General features: G+C 43.0%; 1 protein-coding gene across 1 annotated transcript in view; it reads right to left on the reverse strand.

Moving 5' to 3' along the window:
- MED13L (mediator complex subunit 13L) overlaps positions 1-17,866 on the reverse strand; it is a 365,499-nt gene that overhangs the window by 25,921 nt on the left and 321,712 nt on the right. Inside the window, exons 20-26 of the mRNA XM_065417598.1 lie at positions 16,393-16,837; positions 14,548-14,767; positions 10,977-11,165; positions 7,249-7,472; positions 6,669-6,811; positions 1,796-1,954; positions 191-367 (exon numbers count right to left, since the gene is read on the reverse strand). Of these exons, the coding sequence (XP_065273670.1) occupies positions 191-367; positions 1,796-1,954; positions 6,669-6,811; positions 7,249-7,472; positions 10,977-11,165; positions 14,548-14,767; positions 16,393-16,837 (1,557 nt within the window). The remainder of the gene's footprint in view (positions 1-190; positions 368-1,795; positions 1,955-6,668; positions 6,812-7,248; positions 7,473-10,976; positions 11,166-14,547; positions 14,768-16,392; positions 16,838-17,866) is intronic.

Here is a 17,866-nt window from a genome sequence, read left to right on the forward strand (position 1 = left end):
GATGTTTACCGACTTCTAATGATAAAAATGGAACCTTTACGAAGCCTACTTGGAATCTGCGAGGGGAGAATCAGACCCTTCAGAGTTTTGGTGCTCTCTAGCACCGGCCTGCTCTAGAGTAGTATCATCTGTAAGGCACGGTGCAGACAGGGATACTTTACCCACCACACTATCTCCAGAGTTAACTTACCATTGTTGGGGCTAAATCCATCCTCATTGGGATAATTTGCTGGAGCTACCTGGATGGTTGCAGAGGTTGGAAATACCAGGATGTGCGTACAAGAGGCATCCTGAGGGGTATTCAGTTGAGATGACTGCAGATTCAGTGCAGTACTGCGGCCAAACACGGATCCCATAGTGACAGCATCTTTCAGGACAGAAACAAAGGCAGAATCATGAATCCTCAGTCTTGATGTCTGGGTAATATCTTCAATCTACATGTTGTATATTTGTGTTTAGTCCAATGAAATTACTAGACATGTAATCTGGAATGGCATGCTAATAAAAATGTTTTCTGAGGTTTCTTGCTTTAAGTCTAAAAGCCTTTTTATTGGTAAAGACTGATAAATTTAAGGTCACAACACTATGTGTACAAATGGAACTTCTAGCCACCTGACCTCTCATACTGCAGCCCTCTCTATCTTTCCTTCTGTCATCTCATGCTGCTCCTTAGTCCATCCCACACTTAAAAGTAGCACAAAACCGACAGAAGAGAATGGAAAGGTTTAAAAATGTGTATATATAAAAAAAACTCACCACAAAAACCCCCAACCAACCAATCAAAAACAAAAAAAAACCCACCAGATTTTAAAGCAAGGCATTTATTGCCAAAAATACCTGTGAATTTTTGTTTGTTGAAAAGTGGAAGACTTATTTACAATCCATAATGCTAATCAAAATCTGACCTAGCCTAAGAACTGAACAGTGATTGTAAATATATATATAAAAAAAAATTCTTCAAATTCACAGAAAGCAACATAAAATGTAGCACTCCCCAAGATGGAGTATAAATTCAAGCACAAAAAAGCCAACAAAAAGGAACAACTAATAACTACAATTCAAACAAATACAACAAATGAGAAACAGAGGAGGAGGAGGAAGAAACGTATTTGTAAAATTAAACAATCCAGGTAATCTTAAAGCCAGAAAATTGTTCCATGATATACTCAACAGCATTTCTTGCTTGTCACAGTAACTTCCACTACCTACTGAGGAGCCTCATGAACCTAACTTTAATTTGGTTCTCCCTTGTGGATTTCTGTACATAACAGGGCCCCTTCAAGAACTAATGGATATTACGGGGGCCATGGTTTTAGCCTCACTTTCAACGTGAGTCACAATTCCAATCTTCCCCTCCACCATCCCATCCTCCCCACAAAGACACACACAAACACACTTTTTGATCCTTCACACAGAAGAGTTCCCACAGCAGGAGTTTTTGCAGCCCTCTTTGCATCAGGGCCCATAGAATAGTGATATATTTATTCAAGCTGAATATATGAAACCAATCTTCCTCCAGGGCATGACTTTCCAAATAAAGCTGCTAGGAGAACCCATCAGCTTGATAGGCCATAAAGAAATCTCCTTCCTGGAAGTAAACTCCCCCAGCACCTCAATTCCAAGTACTACTATAGTCCACAGTTCTGTCCCAAATTATACCTTTTCTTGCTCTTCTTTCATTCATCTATCCTAGTGAGGTCTCACTGTTGTGACCAGAAACCACCCAGCTTGATGCACTTCCAGTGTGGACGTTGGGCCAAGGAAAAGTTTTAGTAACATGCATTTCTGTATTTACCTGGCATCACTACAAAGGACCCCTGGGGCTCCATGGCAACCAAGCAGGCACTGAGGATAGAAGGAGAGTCTGCTGTTGAGATCCCACACATGCGGCACACTTCCTTCAGCTGTTTGCTGATTGTCTGCAGGGAACACTCCCCAAGGAGGATACTCCAGTCTGAAATGCAGTTAGTTTCAAGAGAATGTAACAAAACTCAGGAAATATCTCAGTAATGTTATTTCTACCTTCTATAATATGGTGGTGTTTGGCTGAAAATAAATATTAACAACACTTTGTGCTTCTATGGCATCTTCCATCTGGAGATCTCAAACATTAATAAATTAAGCCTCAAAACATCCCTTTGAGGTAGAGAAGTACAATCCCTATTTTACAGATGGAGATAGGCACAGAGAGACTGTGAACTTGAGCAAGTCACTTAAAATGATTCTGTGTTAAAAAGTTGGGATAAAGCCACATTCTATTGTTTCTTCTGCTTTAACCACTGGAATCTCTTTCCTTCTATTGGTAATGAAAAGCAGTCCAGGAGATACGAACAAGGAATGAAACTGTTACTGTAAAGTACATTCTGTTTGTTAGACGGCAAATATTGTTTTCTGGTTCAGGAGGTGTTGCTTCACTCAGAATGTCTTCCAGTAACAGTTCAGGCAATATTAGTTTTGCATTGGATCTCTTAATCATTTCTTACACAGCCATTCAAGTCAAATACGCTATCCCAAGAAGATCCACTGTATCTGAGTGGTGGTGGCGGCAACAGTCGATGGTATTCCTTAACTATTAGTGTGGGATTCAAAAATCCTCTTCCCTTAACTGTAATCTAAACCTCAGCTATTACCCCCTACATAGCGCTGAAGATCAGTTGCTCAGTAAACATGAGAGTTTGCTCCTATTTCACAGGTCCTTGGCCACACACATTCTATCACTCACACGCAAAGTGGTTTGCCCTAACATTTGAATGTTGTGAAAGATGGTAATGTTCAGAAGAAATGTCCTTATAAAAGGAACCTGATTTATAATTACAAATGGGATCAGAGCTCTGGATCCAAATGACACTTTCTGAACACCTTCTAATGTGAATCATTCAAACAAACAGACACTATTTTTCCTCTTAATTTTTAGCAATAAGACACTCTAGGTAGTGCATAACTGAGAGATTACTGAAATTGGAAATGCTGAAACACTTGGCCTTTGGCCTCTTACTTCACAATGCACCCAGAGCATGCAATAATCCCCCAGAAATGCACTGCCTGCCACATCCTATTACTTTAATGTCACTCCAGCGTGAGCATTCTTTACATGAGATCATCTCTCAGTTGAACTGTTCCTTTTTCTACAGAGGAAGTAGAAATACAATTATTTTCATCTGACTAACATGCTGCAAACTGGAGTGCTTGAAATCTGAGTGCTGGGTCAACATGAATTCCACATGCACAAGACCAGAAAATACCATAGAGCTACAATTAAAAAGAAAAAGAGCTGTGAAGGTGAATATTTCTTCAAAGGAGCACTCAGATGCACTATAAAACAGTGGCTGAGGATCTCCTCTGATAGAACAAAAGCAGTTCAAGACTCTGAGGTCAATCTTCTGAAAATAGCCACCAGGAACCCCAACTAAGCAGACAGACTCATAGGCCTTGGCTACACTTGGGGATTCACAGCGCTGCCGCAGCAGCGCTGTGAAGCGCAAGTGTAGTCGCGCCGCCAGCGCTGCGAGAGCTCTCTCGCAGCGCTGCAAGTACTCCACCTCTCCAAGGGGAATAGCTTGCAGCGCTGTGAGCGAGTGTGCAGCGCTGCAGGCGCTGATTACACTGGCACTTTACAGCGCTGCACTCGCTGCGCTCGGGGGGGTGCGTTTTCACACCCCTGAGCGCAGCAAGTTGCAGCGCTGTACAGCGCAAGTGTAGCCAAGGCCATAGTAGAGCCAGGGGAAAGGATCTGCTGATTTTAAATTAAATTCTCAATCTCTGTTCCCCTTCACACTCTCCACTTTAACTGACAGCCCTGTGATTGGCACCTCATTCCCCAACCAAGAGAGAGATAACTGCTTCTTCCTAAAGCCAATTTATGCTCCTCCTTTGTGTGTACTAGCTGAATTGAAGGTAGTGTGATTTCTGCTTCTTTTCCTACACTGACTGAAGCATCTCAGGCTAGCCTGTGTGCTGGTATAGAAAAATGACACACGCTGCTCATCTGATTTATTTTAATTAGCTCCAAACCCATGAATCTGGGATTGCTTTGAATAAGTCACAGCACCACCTTAGGTGATTAATGTAAGAGGAGAATGCACAATGTTTTAAATAAGATCTTTATCCTCCAGCCTAGATTACCTTTCACGCTCCAATTCAAACAACAAAACGCACTAAATGTCTTACCTATATCCCAATCCCAGCCCTAAGATTCGCTCAATTTTTCACTGTGGAATCATTCACCCAGACCTGCACAAGAGCCACCATCCTTCTGGCTGAAGATAGGAGGAACTCCTTTCAGGGCCTATGCGTGCTGATCTTTAAATTAGGAGGGATCGTTCCCTGAGTGAAGCCAGGCACTCCTCTTCCAATCTATGTACTAACTGCTTAACTCCAGCCACTGTTGGGTCAAGTGATGAGATGTCTTATACTACCTCAAGAAACGGAACTGAGGTCAACTACATGGCAGCACCAGAGTGCCACCATATTGCTAGACTCAAAATCTTGCTTGTACGACTGTTTCTGGTAATCATTGTTTGAGTGTTGTAGACATGCAAGTAGAAACTTATTTCAGTGCAAGCACAAGCTGATTGCAGCTTTACTGTATGGGACAGAAAAAGACAGAATTTTGTATGGGACAGAATTTTACAGCATAGTCATTCAGTGGTCTGCCAAAGAAAGTATTCATCCAAAGAATGCATAGGCTACCAAAAATAACTTCTGTTAGCCCACATATTCATCTGATTTTAAGGAAGAATAATTTATAAATCGCTATCTACTAAATGTTATTGTAAGTTAGTTCTACAGTCTTTACAGTGAGGTGACCTACAACCTTACCTCAACATATACCATACCAGGTTATTCAATTACTGATTTTTTTAACCCTGCTCAATATTTTATCTTGTTTTTGAATTTGGATCAGCTTTGGAAAATGAAGGTCTCTGCACATAGGCTACACTGAAAGAAAATCCAAAGTAAAATTCTCCATAGTGCCCTGTCAATGTCCACAATCCCCTAATGGGGATGCCAATTGTTAGACATCCCTTGCAGGCCACAAGGTACACCCTAATATTAAGTAAACCCTAGTGACCAGTTCATTTTTAGTTACTTTGCAATTGATGTAATTTTGACATGTTGCTCAGTATCTTCACTGAAGTCAGTGGAGTTGCTTCCATTTGACGTTTTAAAATCAGATCTTAACCCTGTATCTGCTACTTTCCTGTGAACACTATACCCGGACAGGATCCATATGGGCCAGCTCCTCAGTTACCCTAAGCTTATGCTATACCGTGACCAGGACAGGACTTCCACCTACAGAAATCACATTTCCAGGGTTAAAATTATACATGTTATGCTACTGTATTACACCATCCAATAATGCCAGGCTGTACTTCACTTTTGGCTTATTAGTCTCCCTATGCTTTTGTTATTGCTCAGCACTAATAGGGCCCGTCAGGCCAAACTGCACTGAACCTCTTGTTCCTTTTGGGTTTTTTTCTTAGCTACTAACATGTACATGTTGTGTAAGCATTTAGCAAAAGTAATTATAATATTTACCATATAGCAATGTACATTTTCAAACTATTGTTCAAATAGTAACTAGCAAATCCATACACCTGTGGGAAGTAGGTGAGCAAGTGAATATAGGCATTCCCATTGTATAGACAGGGATAAAATTACTTGTCCAGGCCACACAATGACTTAGTATCAGAGGCGGAATTATAACTCCCGGCCATAGTGCCTGGTTTGCAGCATCATTTTCAATATACTAAACCAAGGGTCGGCAACCGGCGGCACACGAGCCGATCTTTACTAGCATGCTGCTGCCAGACGGGATTCCGGACGCCGGCCCCGCTCAGCCCGCTGCCGGCCTGGGTGAACAGAAACCCCAGCTGGCAGCAGGCTGAGTGGGGCTGGCGGCCGGGACCCCGGCTGGCAGGAGCTGGCAGCTGGAACCCCAGACCAGCAGCGGGCTGAGCCGCTCAGCCCGCCGCCGGTCTGGGGTCCTGGCCACTGGCCCCGCTCAGCCTGCTGCCGGTCTGGTGTTCCGGCCACCGGGCCCTTGCCAGCTGGGGTCCCGGCCATCGGCCCCGCTCAGCCTGCTGCCGGCCTGGGATACCAGCCGCTGGCCCTACTCACCTCGCTGCTGGTCTGGGGTCCCAGCTGCCCGGCCCCCCTGCCAGCCGGGGTCCAAGCCTCCAGCCCTGCTCAGCCCACTGCCGGCCTGGGGTACCGACAGCCAGCCCAGGGCTCTGCTCCTGGCCTGGGCCCAGCGCTCTGCAGCCACCCCCAGCGTCTAAAAAAATCTCGCATGTGTCGCACCCCCAGAAAGGGCATCTTGCACCCCCAGGGGGTGCGTGCACCCCAGGTTAAGAACCACTGCACTAAACTGATACGATCTGCATTTTAATTTAATTTTAAATGAAGCTTCTTAAACATTTTAAAAACCTTGTTTACTTTACATACAACAATAGTTTAGTTATATAATATAGACTTCTAGAGAGAGACCTTCTAAAAACGTTAAAATGTATTACTGGCACGTGAAACCTTAAATCAGAGTGAATAAATAAAGACTCGGCACACCACTTCTGAAAGGTTGCCGACCCCTGTACTAAGCCATCCTACCTGACCACTAAAGTAGCTTGTAGCTCTACTCCTCAGCACATGGCATCCTTAGCTGTCCTTACCTTTTAACTCCCCGTGGCCCAGTCTTCCAAGTCGCCCAATTACAACTCTCCAGGGCAGTGATGTCATCTGTACAATCCCAACGCACCATTCCCACAGCTTCTGCAGACCAATTTTACGTGCAGACACTTTGCTCCTCCTTGATCTGGAGATAAGAAGGATGAATTTCAGATTTCTATCCCATTGTCAATATTTCACTATTTTCTATCTAACTGAACTCTTATACTGCCCCAAGAACTGTAAGATCTGAGTGTCTCATTTACATTCAAATACCGAAAAGGAGTCTTTCCCTCTATTTTTATTACAGGCATTGCAGTAGTGCCCAAAGGCCCCAGTCACAAAATGAGCACCATTGTGCTGAGCACTGTAGCAGTAGTACTTGGAGATGCACTCAGTTGGCATTTCTAAAGTAACCACTTTCTTACTCCACACTTGGTAATCTGTGACACAAACCATCAATACAAAGAAATGTTACCACCCTAGTAACAGAGGGGACTAGAAAGGGATGTGCAAACAGCCAGATAACAAAGTGAACATAGAGACATGTCAACCCAAACTTAACATAAAACTGAAGATTTCTACCTGTTTGGCAAATCGATATTTACAATGCAGGTTTCCAACAGCTCGCCATGGAGGTCAGTGCAGGATGCCAGGAGCCAGCGCTGATCATGAGACAAACAATATCCAACGAAGAGTACATTGTATTTCTGACTGGCCTCTCCAAATGTCTCCCCCAGCTCTGTTTGTTTGTCTTTGATGGGTGCCAGTATGAAAGGAGGAGAGTACAGCTGAATTGGACTGGGGCGCTGTAATCAAAGTCAGCAACATCATCATCAGTACAGAGTTATCTAAAGCAGTGTTTGCATAAGAAATGTATAACATGGAATGATGATATATACCTGAAGAAATATGAAAGTTATGAAACAAACAGGTATAAGCCAAGGAATTCATAGTCAAAACTAATATATTCTGGAAACAGATGAACATAAAGGAATCCATCACCATTAATAAATGTCACCCAATTCAGACAGTCCCACAAACTTAGCAATTTTTTACTCCTGGAGGAATTCTGCACCACTGCATATGCACAGCATTTATGTTCCCCGCAGAAAAAGGACTTTCTGACAGGGAAGCAAAAGGAAGCCACAAGAGCAGTCATGCAACCCTCCCCAGCAATATGTTTCGGGTGCCCAGGACAGCTAGCAGAGAGGTAAATCACTGTGGGGCAGGAGGCGGCACTGGGGAAGATCCGGCTGGTGGTTCTACCCTGTGCCAAGCTCAGATGCTAGTCCAGGCTGGGCTGGGGAGGATGGGACTTCCTCTTCCCCTGCATGGCATCCGGGGCCGGGTCAGACCCACCTCAGATTTCTCCCCCAGCTGCAAGAAGCTCTGCAAACTGCCTCCCCCCGCTTCCTGCACCCATGTCTCATCTTCAGGGGGAGGGGTTCCTGTACAGGGAGCTGCTCCCCATCCGCCCAACCCCCGTGCATCCAGACCCCTTCATACCCAGACCCTCCCACCAAGCCTCACCCCCCTGCACTCAGAACCCCCCATGATGAGCCCCACTCCCACTGCACTTGGACCACCCCGACGAGCCACCCGCACTCAGATCCCCACCTCACCGAGCCCCAACCAGTTGCACCTGGATCATCGCCCCACTGAGCCCCACTTCCCCCATTCCCAGAGCCCCCTGCCGAGTTCTATCCCCCCCACACCCAGACCCCTCTTGCTGATCCCCAGCCACCTTCACCTGGACCCCCCTGCAGAGTCCCATTACCGTTGCACCCAGAACCCCCCAACAAGCCCCTGTGCATCGAGATCCCCTCACACCCAGATCCCCCCCACACTAAGCCCCTCCACATTTGGATCCTGCCTTGCTGAGCCTGCCTCCCACATTGCATGTCTCAGCGGGAGGGCGAGAGCTGTACTGTGATCTCCCACCTCTGTGCAGCTATTGACCTGTGCTCCCCAATACCATGCTGGAGACTTCACATTTATTTGACAAATAAAATTTGCAGAATTTAGCAGAATTTTAGAATATTGTGTCCAGAATTTTAATTTTTTTGGCGCAGAATTCCCTCAGGAGTAAAATTTTTAAAAATAGTCATGTGTACTATAATTTATTTATAAATATTCCTGAACTTTTATCTTCCTTTTACAGATAAGGAAATTAAGGCACAGAGGCTGTGACTTGCCCAAAGCCACGTAGCAAGTCTGTGGCAAGAAGTAGGACTTCAAACCCCGATTTTCTGACTCCCAGCCTTGTGTTTTAATTGCTAAAAGTGCTAAATATATACAGGCTACTGACAATTTGATCTAAGAAATATTTATATGTGTTAGTTACGAGTTGATAACTCATGAGTAATGGAGTGACAGAGTCACAAGTTATAAACCTTTTAAAATAGGGGCTTCTATGTAGACGGTGCTGACATAACCTCATGTAGCAAGGGTCATGAATGGCAGTCATAATATGAATACAAATTATCTGAAATCCTGCAAAGTACAAACCTTTGTTTTTCTTTTAAATCCAATTTCAGAGCTATTTTGGAGGTTTCAGTGTTCGAGCTGAACAGCAGGCCTGCTGCTAATCAGTACTACTGTAATTACTAACTCACTTAGGTAAAAAAATTACCAGATTTTGAAGGACGCCCCCTAGGATTATTCAGCACCCAGTTTGTAATTAAAGTATTAATTCAGTTCTGCCTCTATGTGTAAATACTTTCAATCACCCCTGAAACAATGCTTACCCAGTAATCATTACCTTACTAAACCTCCTCCTCCTCAAACATTATGTTGTATCAATCAAGGAATTATAAAGCAAATGAGGTTACTGGATAGGTGGTCTATAGTAAATGATCTAGGAACTGACAGGCTATCATGTCTAACTTTTTAGTTAACTGAGAATACGTTTTGAAGATGGGGATGGATGAAAAGTGCACGTATCATGGAAAGAGCAGTCATTTTCCCCATTTGTGGTATACTAAATACAAACAATTACGTGTGAAAATGTTACTTTTCTTGTCCTGTTAATTTTGTCTTCTTTTGTCTCTTTGAAAAATTAAAAAGGTGGCAAAGAAAGAATAAATAAATCAGTTTGAGGAGAAAGGAAGAAAAGTAATGTTCTGGTTTCTTATACAGGTTGGAGCACCATCCCACTGCTGCTCTTCTTTCCCTTTCCTTACCAAAACTCATCCGTTTCTTTCCCTTCTCCTCTCTACCTATTTGCCCATTCAGATCTATTATCCCATCCTCTCTCATGGTGATCCTTTCCACTCTTGTTCAATCCTCTTTCCTCTCCCCCTCCTCCTACCCTCTGTTCTTGTCTGTTCTGCACCACATTGACCACTGTGCTGTCTGCACATAAACTGGAGAAGCTCAGGTGTTGCATTATAAAATAATGCCATATTGTCGTGGCACTATTACAAAATGCAACACCTGAACAATAGTACAGACTCTTGTGCTGGGCCTCCATTAAAGTAAGACAGGGAGCTGCTGGCAGAGTGTTTTCTGTGAGCGTCCTTCAATTTTGGAATTCACTGTTCCCCTTGGTCAAAACTAGCCCAATATTCTTGACCTAAAGGCATGTTGCAGAGTCCATCTGTTTGAAGAGACATTCTGTGTTTTTGGGGGGACAGGAGGACTGAGGCCGAGATTTCTTTTGGGAATTTTGAGAAGTGGGGAGATTCTGATTTGGATTGTAATCTGTTTTTGATTCCTGTTGGATGTATGTATGTGAGCAAATGTGCTGATATTTTGGTTTCATAATGATTTTGGAACTGCATTTTTAATTAATATCCCGGGCTCCAGATGTCCTTGCTAAGTGTTTTTTATATTTGTTTAGTTAAATCTAAATAAAGGTAAGCCCCATGGTATTTCCCAAAGGATGAACATTCCTGGGAAATAGGAAGGATTATTCTTCACTCAAGACTTCTGAAATGCAGAAAATAGAGCTTGAATCTTTGCAAATTTAGGATCAGATGAAAGACAGAATCACTTAATAACCTACAGACCATTATAGTAATTTCATGAGAAGTGACAGAATCCAGAGGGGATTTCTCCATTTACCCTTTGCCATAGGTAGCTGAACATTAGACCTGAATGTGCACAACTACCCATTTCGTATATGGACACATTAGGCTATGCACATATTCACTGGTCTTTCCTTTTCCCTACATCATCATCTCCAATACCTTGAAAAGAAGAAAGCTACTGGCTACTCAAAGTATTTCCCATACTCATTCTTTCTGGGTTCTGAGAAACGAAATCAGTTCCTGAATCAGACTCCTTGTTGTCCTGGTCGGAGTACTAACCTCAGGGTTCTTGAGGGTCATCTCAATGCTGGCAGCTGGTCCAAAGCCAGTAAGAGACTTAATGTGGATCTGGGTGGGCAATGGTCGCCTGCACTGGCAGTACACTGAAAATGCCAAAGACTTCAAGTGCTGAATGTAGAAAACCTGTTCATCCTTCATTGTCTGCAGCATGTACTGGCAAGGCACAATCTATACATTGATGTATAAAAAATAAAAATCAGGATTAGAAATACTGAAAGGGCTTATAATAATAATAATTAATGGAGATATCCCATCTCCTAGAACTGGAAGGGACCTTGAAAGGTCATCGAGTCCAGCCCCCTGCCTTCACTAGCAGGACCAAGTACTGATTTTGCCCCAGATCCCTAAGTGGCCCCCTCAAGGACTGAACTCACAACCCTGGGTTTAGCAGGCCAATGCTCAAACCACTGAGCTATCCCTCCCCCGCAACAACATGAAATAAAACAAGTCAAATTCAGGTTTATTTAGACCTGGCATTCATTCTTCATTTAGCAACTACAGACACTTTGTATACTAGTGCTGTGTTTGTATGAGGGTAATACCCACAAGCTTCAATCAGGACTGGGGCCCCATAGTGTTGGGTGCCGTAAGTATTTCTGAGAATGAACAATGCTAAATCGAACCACAGTTTATTTTACATGGTTATATCTCAGAGCAAGCTAGAAAAAAAATCCTATTTTCCAGCAGCCCAGGGCCACCCAAAACCCAGTGCAATATAATTACTTCTTGTCCTCTGTACAAGATACTGAATTGTAGTTAATAATCTGGCGTACGCTGACTGTCCTACTAGAGGCTCAAAGTGAAAACTGGCTTCCTGTGTCAATGTCTTTGTCAATACCACTGAACAGAAGAAGAGAGAGATGATTTGCCCATGTACCCTACATTGCTAAACTCCTCCTCTGGCTCAACTCAACCTTTTGGCTTCATACTGCAGTTTGGGAAGGGAAAATACCTAGTTATGTATATACATCCTACTGGAGTGCATTATGGAGAGGAACTGTTTGGAGTTTAAAAGAAATACCCTAAGACTGCGGGACAGCTTTTATGTTTAACCTCAATGAAACCAGAATCTCGTAAGTGGAGGTCAAGTCAGATCACCAGCTTGTCTATGATAGAGGACATGGAGCATACATATGACACTGAAGGTGGATGCAAATCAAAACCCTATTCCTGAAACCTGAGCATGTTTTTTAACCCAGGTCTGAATTTCTCAGATGGCCTTACTGAAACTTTGGGGCTAAACATCCTGAACTTTGCATTTCAAGCACAGCTCTTATATATAGCTGTGGTTCTCCTTTTCTTAATATAGGAAGAAAACGGTGGCAATCTCAGGAACTATATGGTTACTGTTATTAAACAGGTTAACTTTTATTAGTGACCACTGTACATGGACCTCCTCTTTTATGCCACTTTTATTGGTTTGTTCTGTGGGCCAACACTACCTCTGTGATGGTGAATTGTGTTGCAATGTCACATTACACACACTAGTGTGACTAACTGTTGCAATACAATTACATTCATAAAGCAAAATGAGATGTATTCCCCCAAAACATAAATGTTTCTCCACGGAAGAGACAGGCCCACAATATAAAGATTACCCTATGAAAAATGAGAGGTCTGGTGGCCAGAGCCTATCCTCGTGGATGAGAACAGGAAAAACAAGAAAGAAAGAAAATAAATGTTCTTTCAGAAACAGAACAAATGATACAAAAAGAATCTTTTCAGTGCAAGTCCCTTTTTAGTTGAGAATTAGGTGCACTGTACTCTGCCTCATCTTCAGCTCCCTCTTTAAGTACCATTGAGAAATAGAGTACACTAGAGCTGAATGTCTTGGTTAGCTCATTGGGACAGAGTCTATCGTTGATTATGTTTAATACAGTGCCTAGCACAATGAGGGCTAACCTGTTGTGGCCTTTAGGTGCTATCTCAATCTAAATGCTAAATAATAATAAATAATAACAATAAAGAACATTATCTGTGGTGTATACTGTCCACTAAATTTAAGTACCATAGTGTTTAACTGCATAATCTGTTTATCACGGTGTCAGTAGCATGACTCTTCTTTATACTTCTGGATCATTCTAAGCCTATAAACATTTTTTTTTATTTGGCAAAATGCCACACATCAAAAACCAAACTACAGGTACACAGAAAATAAACACGATGAATTGAGAACTGGCAAGCCTGTTAACTGTTTTACACAAACGGAGCTCTAAGTGTACTATTGATCTCAAGTAGTGCAGGATCTACTCGTATTATATTTCAGTCATTGAAATGATAATGGTTATTTCATTTTTAATATCTTCTGCTCAATCTCTTGGAGTGAGCCAAGCTAAAATATGCAGCTGTGATACTAATATTACATTTTACACCAAAACTGTAATAAATAATCTTTGATGATAGAAATACTTCAGGGGGCAGAAGTCCTGCAGTACAGTAAAAGGCCAAGATTATTAAAAGTGACAAATGTCTTTAGTCGCCCAACTTGAGATGCCTTAGGAGGGCCTGATTTTCAGACAAAAGATGAGTACCTCTGTCTGAAAAACCAGAGGCCTTTACCTGGTCAAGTTGAGCACCTAAGAAACAAGGTACCCAAACACTTCTAATTTTCCCCGGGGGTGCTCAAACCCTGCTCAGCCCCAGGCCCCGCAACCACTCCACCCCTTCCCCCAAGGCCCTCCTCCATCTCTTTCCGCCCCTCCCGCACCCTCCCAGCACCTCCTGCACACTGCTGAACAGCTGGGAGGGAGGAGGAGGAGTTGATCGGCAGAGCCACAGGCGGGAGTGAGCTGGCTGCCGGTGGGTGCTAACCACCCGCTAATTTTTTTTCATGGGTGCTCCAGCCCTGGAGCACCCACGGAGTCGGTGCCTATGTACCCAAATCACGTCTCTGGGAAGGAGGCAAGGACATACAGTGCAAGTGCAAGCAGGCTGCATAAAGGGCCAAGTTCTGCTCCTGGTGACATCAGTTTAATCCTTGCATAACTCCACAGTAAGTAACTAATGCTATCTACTCAGGATTATATGAGGATATATTTTAACAAGCAGGTAGTAATACAGTAGTACACATTATGCATCTTTTCACATATTTCGCTTGCATTAAACAAAACAAAACACCTTAAAAGTTAATATAATTAACAGGCTGAGACACAGAATATACAAAGTAAAGAGATTCATAAAAAACACAGCTACAACACTCCTTTGCCAGGACAATGCCATCACATTCTGTGTGCTATGGAATGTAATCCACTGTTTGGAAATCACCCAACAAAGAACACATGTTCTGGAACATACACAAAAGAAATGATTTAAGAGTACTGTGGCTCCTTCTTGCATTATGTCACAACCAGGATATTATTTTAACATATTACATGTCCATTTAATAACACACATTTTGTAAATATCATCTAAATATTGTACATAACAGCACCTGGCACTATGTTCAGACACAGTATCCCAGCCTCCATTTTACATCTTTTTGTATCTTGCAGTTAGCAAATGTTTGATGTGGTAGAATGAATCTCTAACGCAAAAAGATTAAAAATATTACCTGGAGAATGAAAGAATTCCTCATATTGTCTGGTAAGTTATCCAACATTTCTGTGTAGCATCGCATCAAACTTAACAGCCAGTAGTTGGCTGAGGCAGATTCCTCATCTGCAGTGTAGGTAAAAGGATCCACCATATAGATGACAACTGCTGGAGGATAGGCATGGCTGTCTGCAGATTCTGGGTCAGTGGGAATCCCTATTCTCTCCCTCTCTGTAACACTAGAGAGACATGTATTGTTAAGTGCATAAGCAAATTACAAAGTCTAATTATTGTTTTGTTCTAAGAGTTAGGGTGGGTAGGGAAAGAGTCTGAAGGGGAGGACTGCTTTTTACATTGAGAAAAAAACCTAAAAACACAGTCCAAGAATAGTGGCTGCTAAGATGTTACATCTATCCAAAGGATTACATCACATCAAAGTACCTGTTAATAATTTATTAAAGGTGCTTGTTAAAAGAGTGATACACCCCTATCTGAAACACCTAGAACAGTCTAGCTCTGAAGAATGTGTACAAGAAAGATGATGAGCACTGAATCAGTGAATGACAGGATACTATTTTCTGCTTGTGGTCATTAATATACAAATTGTTTGAGTGCTGGAGAAAGCTGGAAGAATGACAGGAGACTGTACAGCACTTGCAGTGACGGTTTCCCCACACTGCCTCCTGCAAAAGCGCCTCAACCCGGAACAGGAGGGACAAACATGCAGAGGTGAGAACGGCGTTCAGTCTACATACTCTGCTGGGGCTGCCAACTATTGCTAATTGGAGTGGTAGATTTTGCATAGATCACTGAACAGAAGTGTAACAACTTCAAACAGGGCTCGATTTGAACTTGTTACTTAAAGAACGAGAGCTCATTAACCCATTATGTTATGACAGTTTATCAACATAACATCTACTTGCTAATATACATTACTGCAAAAGTGACAGGGGGGGAAATTACCCATCAAGAAAGATCTGCCTCAGGCAAGCAGAATTTTTAAATGGTGGCAACGTATTTTTCTAATTTTTAAAATAATGTTTTACACACTCCTGTTTATGATGACTCTTTAGCAGCCCCAAGCTGAAATCTGCTTATCCCTGAAATCTATTCCCTGACATCGTAAAATCACGCACCGGTTGCTTATTGGAGGGTTATTTAGAAATGCTATAATGCCAGAATAGGTTTAAGAAATAGCAGCAATGTAGCATTATATTTTTGAACATCTAACAAATCTATATACACAGAATAACACCTAGTTTGCAAATAGATAAGAAAAAAATTGTGGGTCAAATTTTGAGCCTATCAACAATAACCGTGTCTCCTTTAACTAAACAATGTGAAATAATAATAAAACTCATTTCAATTACTACAAAGGATGAATAAAGTTCACCCACTATACATCAGAGACAGCTGTTGCAATCACAACTGCCAAAGCAGCAGCTCTGAGTGGCTGTGCGGGAAGCAAGGAGCTCCTGCACTTTCAGGAATGTCCATGTGGCTTAAGGGAAGGAGTCATGAATGCAGGAAGATCAGAGTATGTCTACACTGCAACTAAACACCTGCAGCTGGCCCGTCAGCTGACTCGGGCTCGTGGGGCTTCGGCTGTGGGGCTGTAAAAGTGCGATGTAGATGTTCGGGCTCAGGCTGGAGCCTGGCCTCTGGGATGCTCCATTCTCGTGGGGTCCCAGAGCCCTGGCTACAGCTTGAGTCTGAACATCTATTCTGCAATTTTACAGCCCCAAGCCCTGCAAGCCTGAGTCAACTGACACAGGCCAGCTGCAGGGGTTTAGTTGCAGTGTAGACGTACCCTAAGGAACTGAACTGGTAATACATGGGCTCATTCAGGTATTTAGTAACTTACCTTTCCTGTCCTTCTTGCTGTTGCTGTGATGAGTTCTGTCCAGGTTCTGTGTCTCCTCCAGAACCTGTGCTCCCTGGCGGTCTGTCTGTAGAATTTCCCCCTGTGCTGGTGTTCTGCCCTGGGCCCGCAATCCCACTAAACCCTGAAGAGGAGGTAGTGCTCATCTGGTTAATGCTGGGTGTCGAGGAAGATGCTGACAACTGTGGCACAGAGGATCCAGATGCTGAACTACTTCCTGCTACAAGGTTAGTGGTCCCACCATTGGGCGTGGAATTAAAGGAACTGCCTGTTGGTGGAGCCCCAGGAGCTGACAGACATGTTGAATTTGGGGGTACAGGTCCAGTGTTCCCAGACATTGCTTGCCCTTGGCTTGCTGGCGCTGAGGTTTGGTATTTAGGTGGTATCAACAGGCTGCTGTCAAGCTGCAGAGTGGCTAAGTAAGGTGCTGAAAGAGTGTATAAACACAAGGTAGATTAATGACAGTGTATCAGATCTCACCAAACAAAGCACTGTAAAGTCACACAGTACTAGGCTTTCAGAACATTTGAGGGAGAAGGAAAATGTTGAGTATAATTTCCATTATAAATATTTAATTGTAGAATCAATTCTGCAGTTAGTCCCTTTTAATAATGTGATTCAACTATCTCTAAGTACAGGCTTGGGTTTGCAGAGTTCCTCCAGTATGAAGAGAAGGGGAAGTGAATAAACATTACTATTGACATGTCATTACTTCTGGTTCGATTGTGATGTGATAACACTGTATTTGTGGCTGTAGATGGCATTCAACTTCCCAAACAGCTAAATGAATTACTTCACAGTTCACAATGGCCATTTAAGAGAGCATCTTTATCTTTGTCAGTCCAAGCCCTTTTTACATGAACTACTATTCTGGGAGATTTAATTTAATTATGGTTGCTCCTTATGCAACTTCATGGACTGAGCACATACTACACACTTCTGGGGGTGAGCATGGAGTAAATATCATATTAATCAGTATGGTAATGGTTCTACCCAGCTATGTGGTAAATGAAAGCTAAAAGCAAACTGAAAGAAGTAGTGGGATACTGGCAATTGTTACAGATAAATGCGCTAGATTCTGACCTCTCTGTGCTTCTCCCAAGCGTAGGAATCGTTAACGGATGGCGCAAGGGCAAGCCAGCAGAGCAGTCTCAGAGCACTTACGGTGTGTCTACACTATAGAGATCTGCTACGGCAATGAGATCTGCTACGGCAATGAGACCTGCTACGGCAATGAGATCTGCTACGGCAATGAGTTTCAGAGCCTGGGCCAACTGACTTGGGCTCATGGGGCTCGCGCTATGGAGCTAGATAGCAGAGTAGACATTCCCGCTTGGGCTGGAGCCTGGGATCTGAAAGCCACTGATATTTTTAGCCCTGTAGCACAAGCCTGAGTCAGTTAACCCAAGTTCTGGGATTCCCTGCCACAGGATTTTTTTTTTGCAGTGTAGACTTA

This window comes from Emys orbicularis, chromosome 16 (genome assembly GCF_028017835.1).
Source record: "Emys orbicularis isolate rEmyOrb1 chromosome 16, rEmyOrb1.hap1, whole genome shotgun sequence".
NCBI lineage: Eukaryota > Metazoa > Chordata > Testudines > Emydidae > Emys > Emys orbicularis.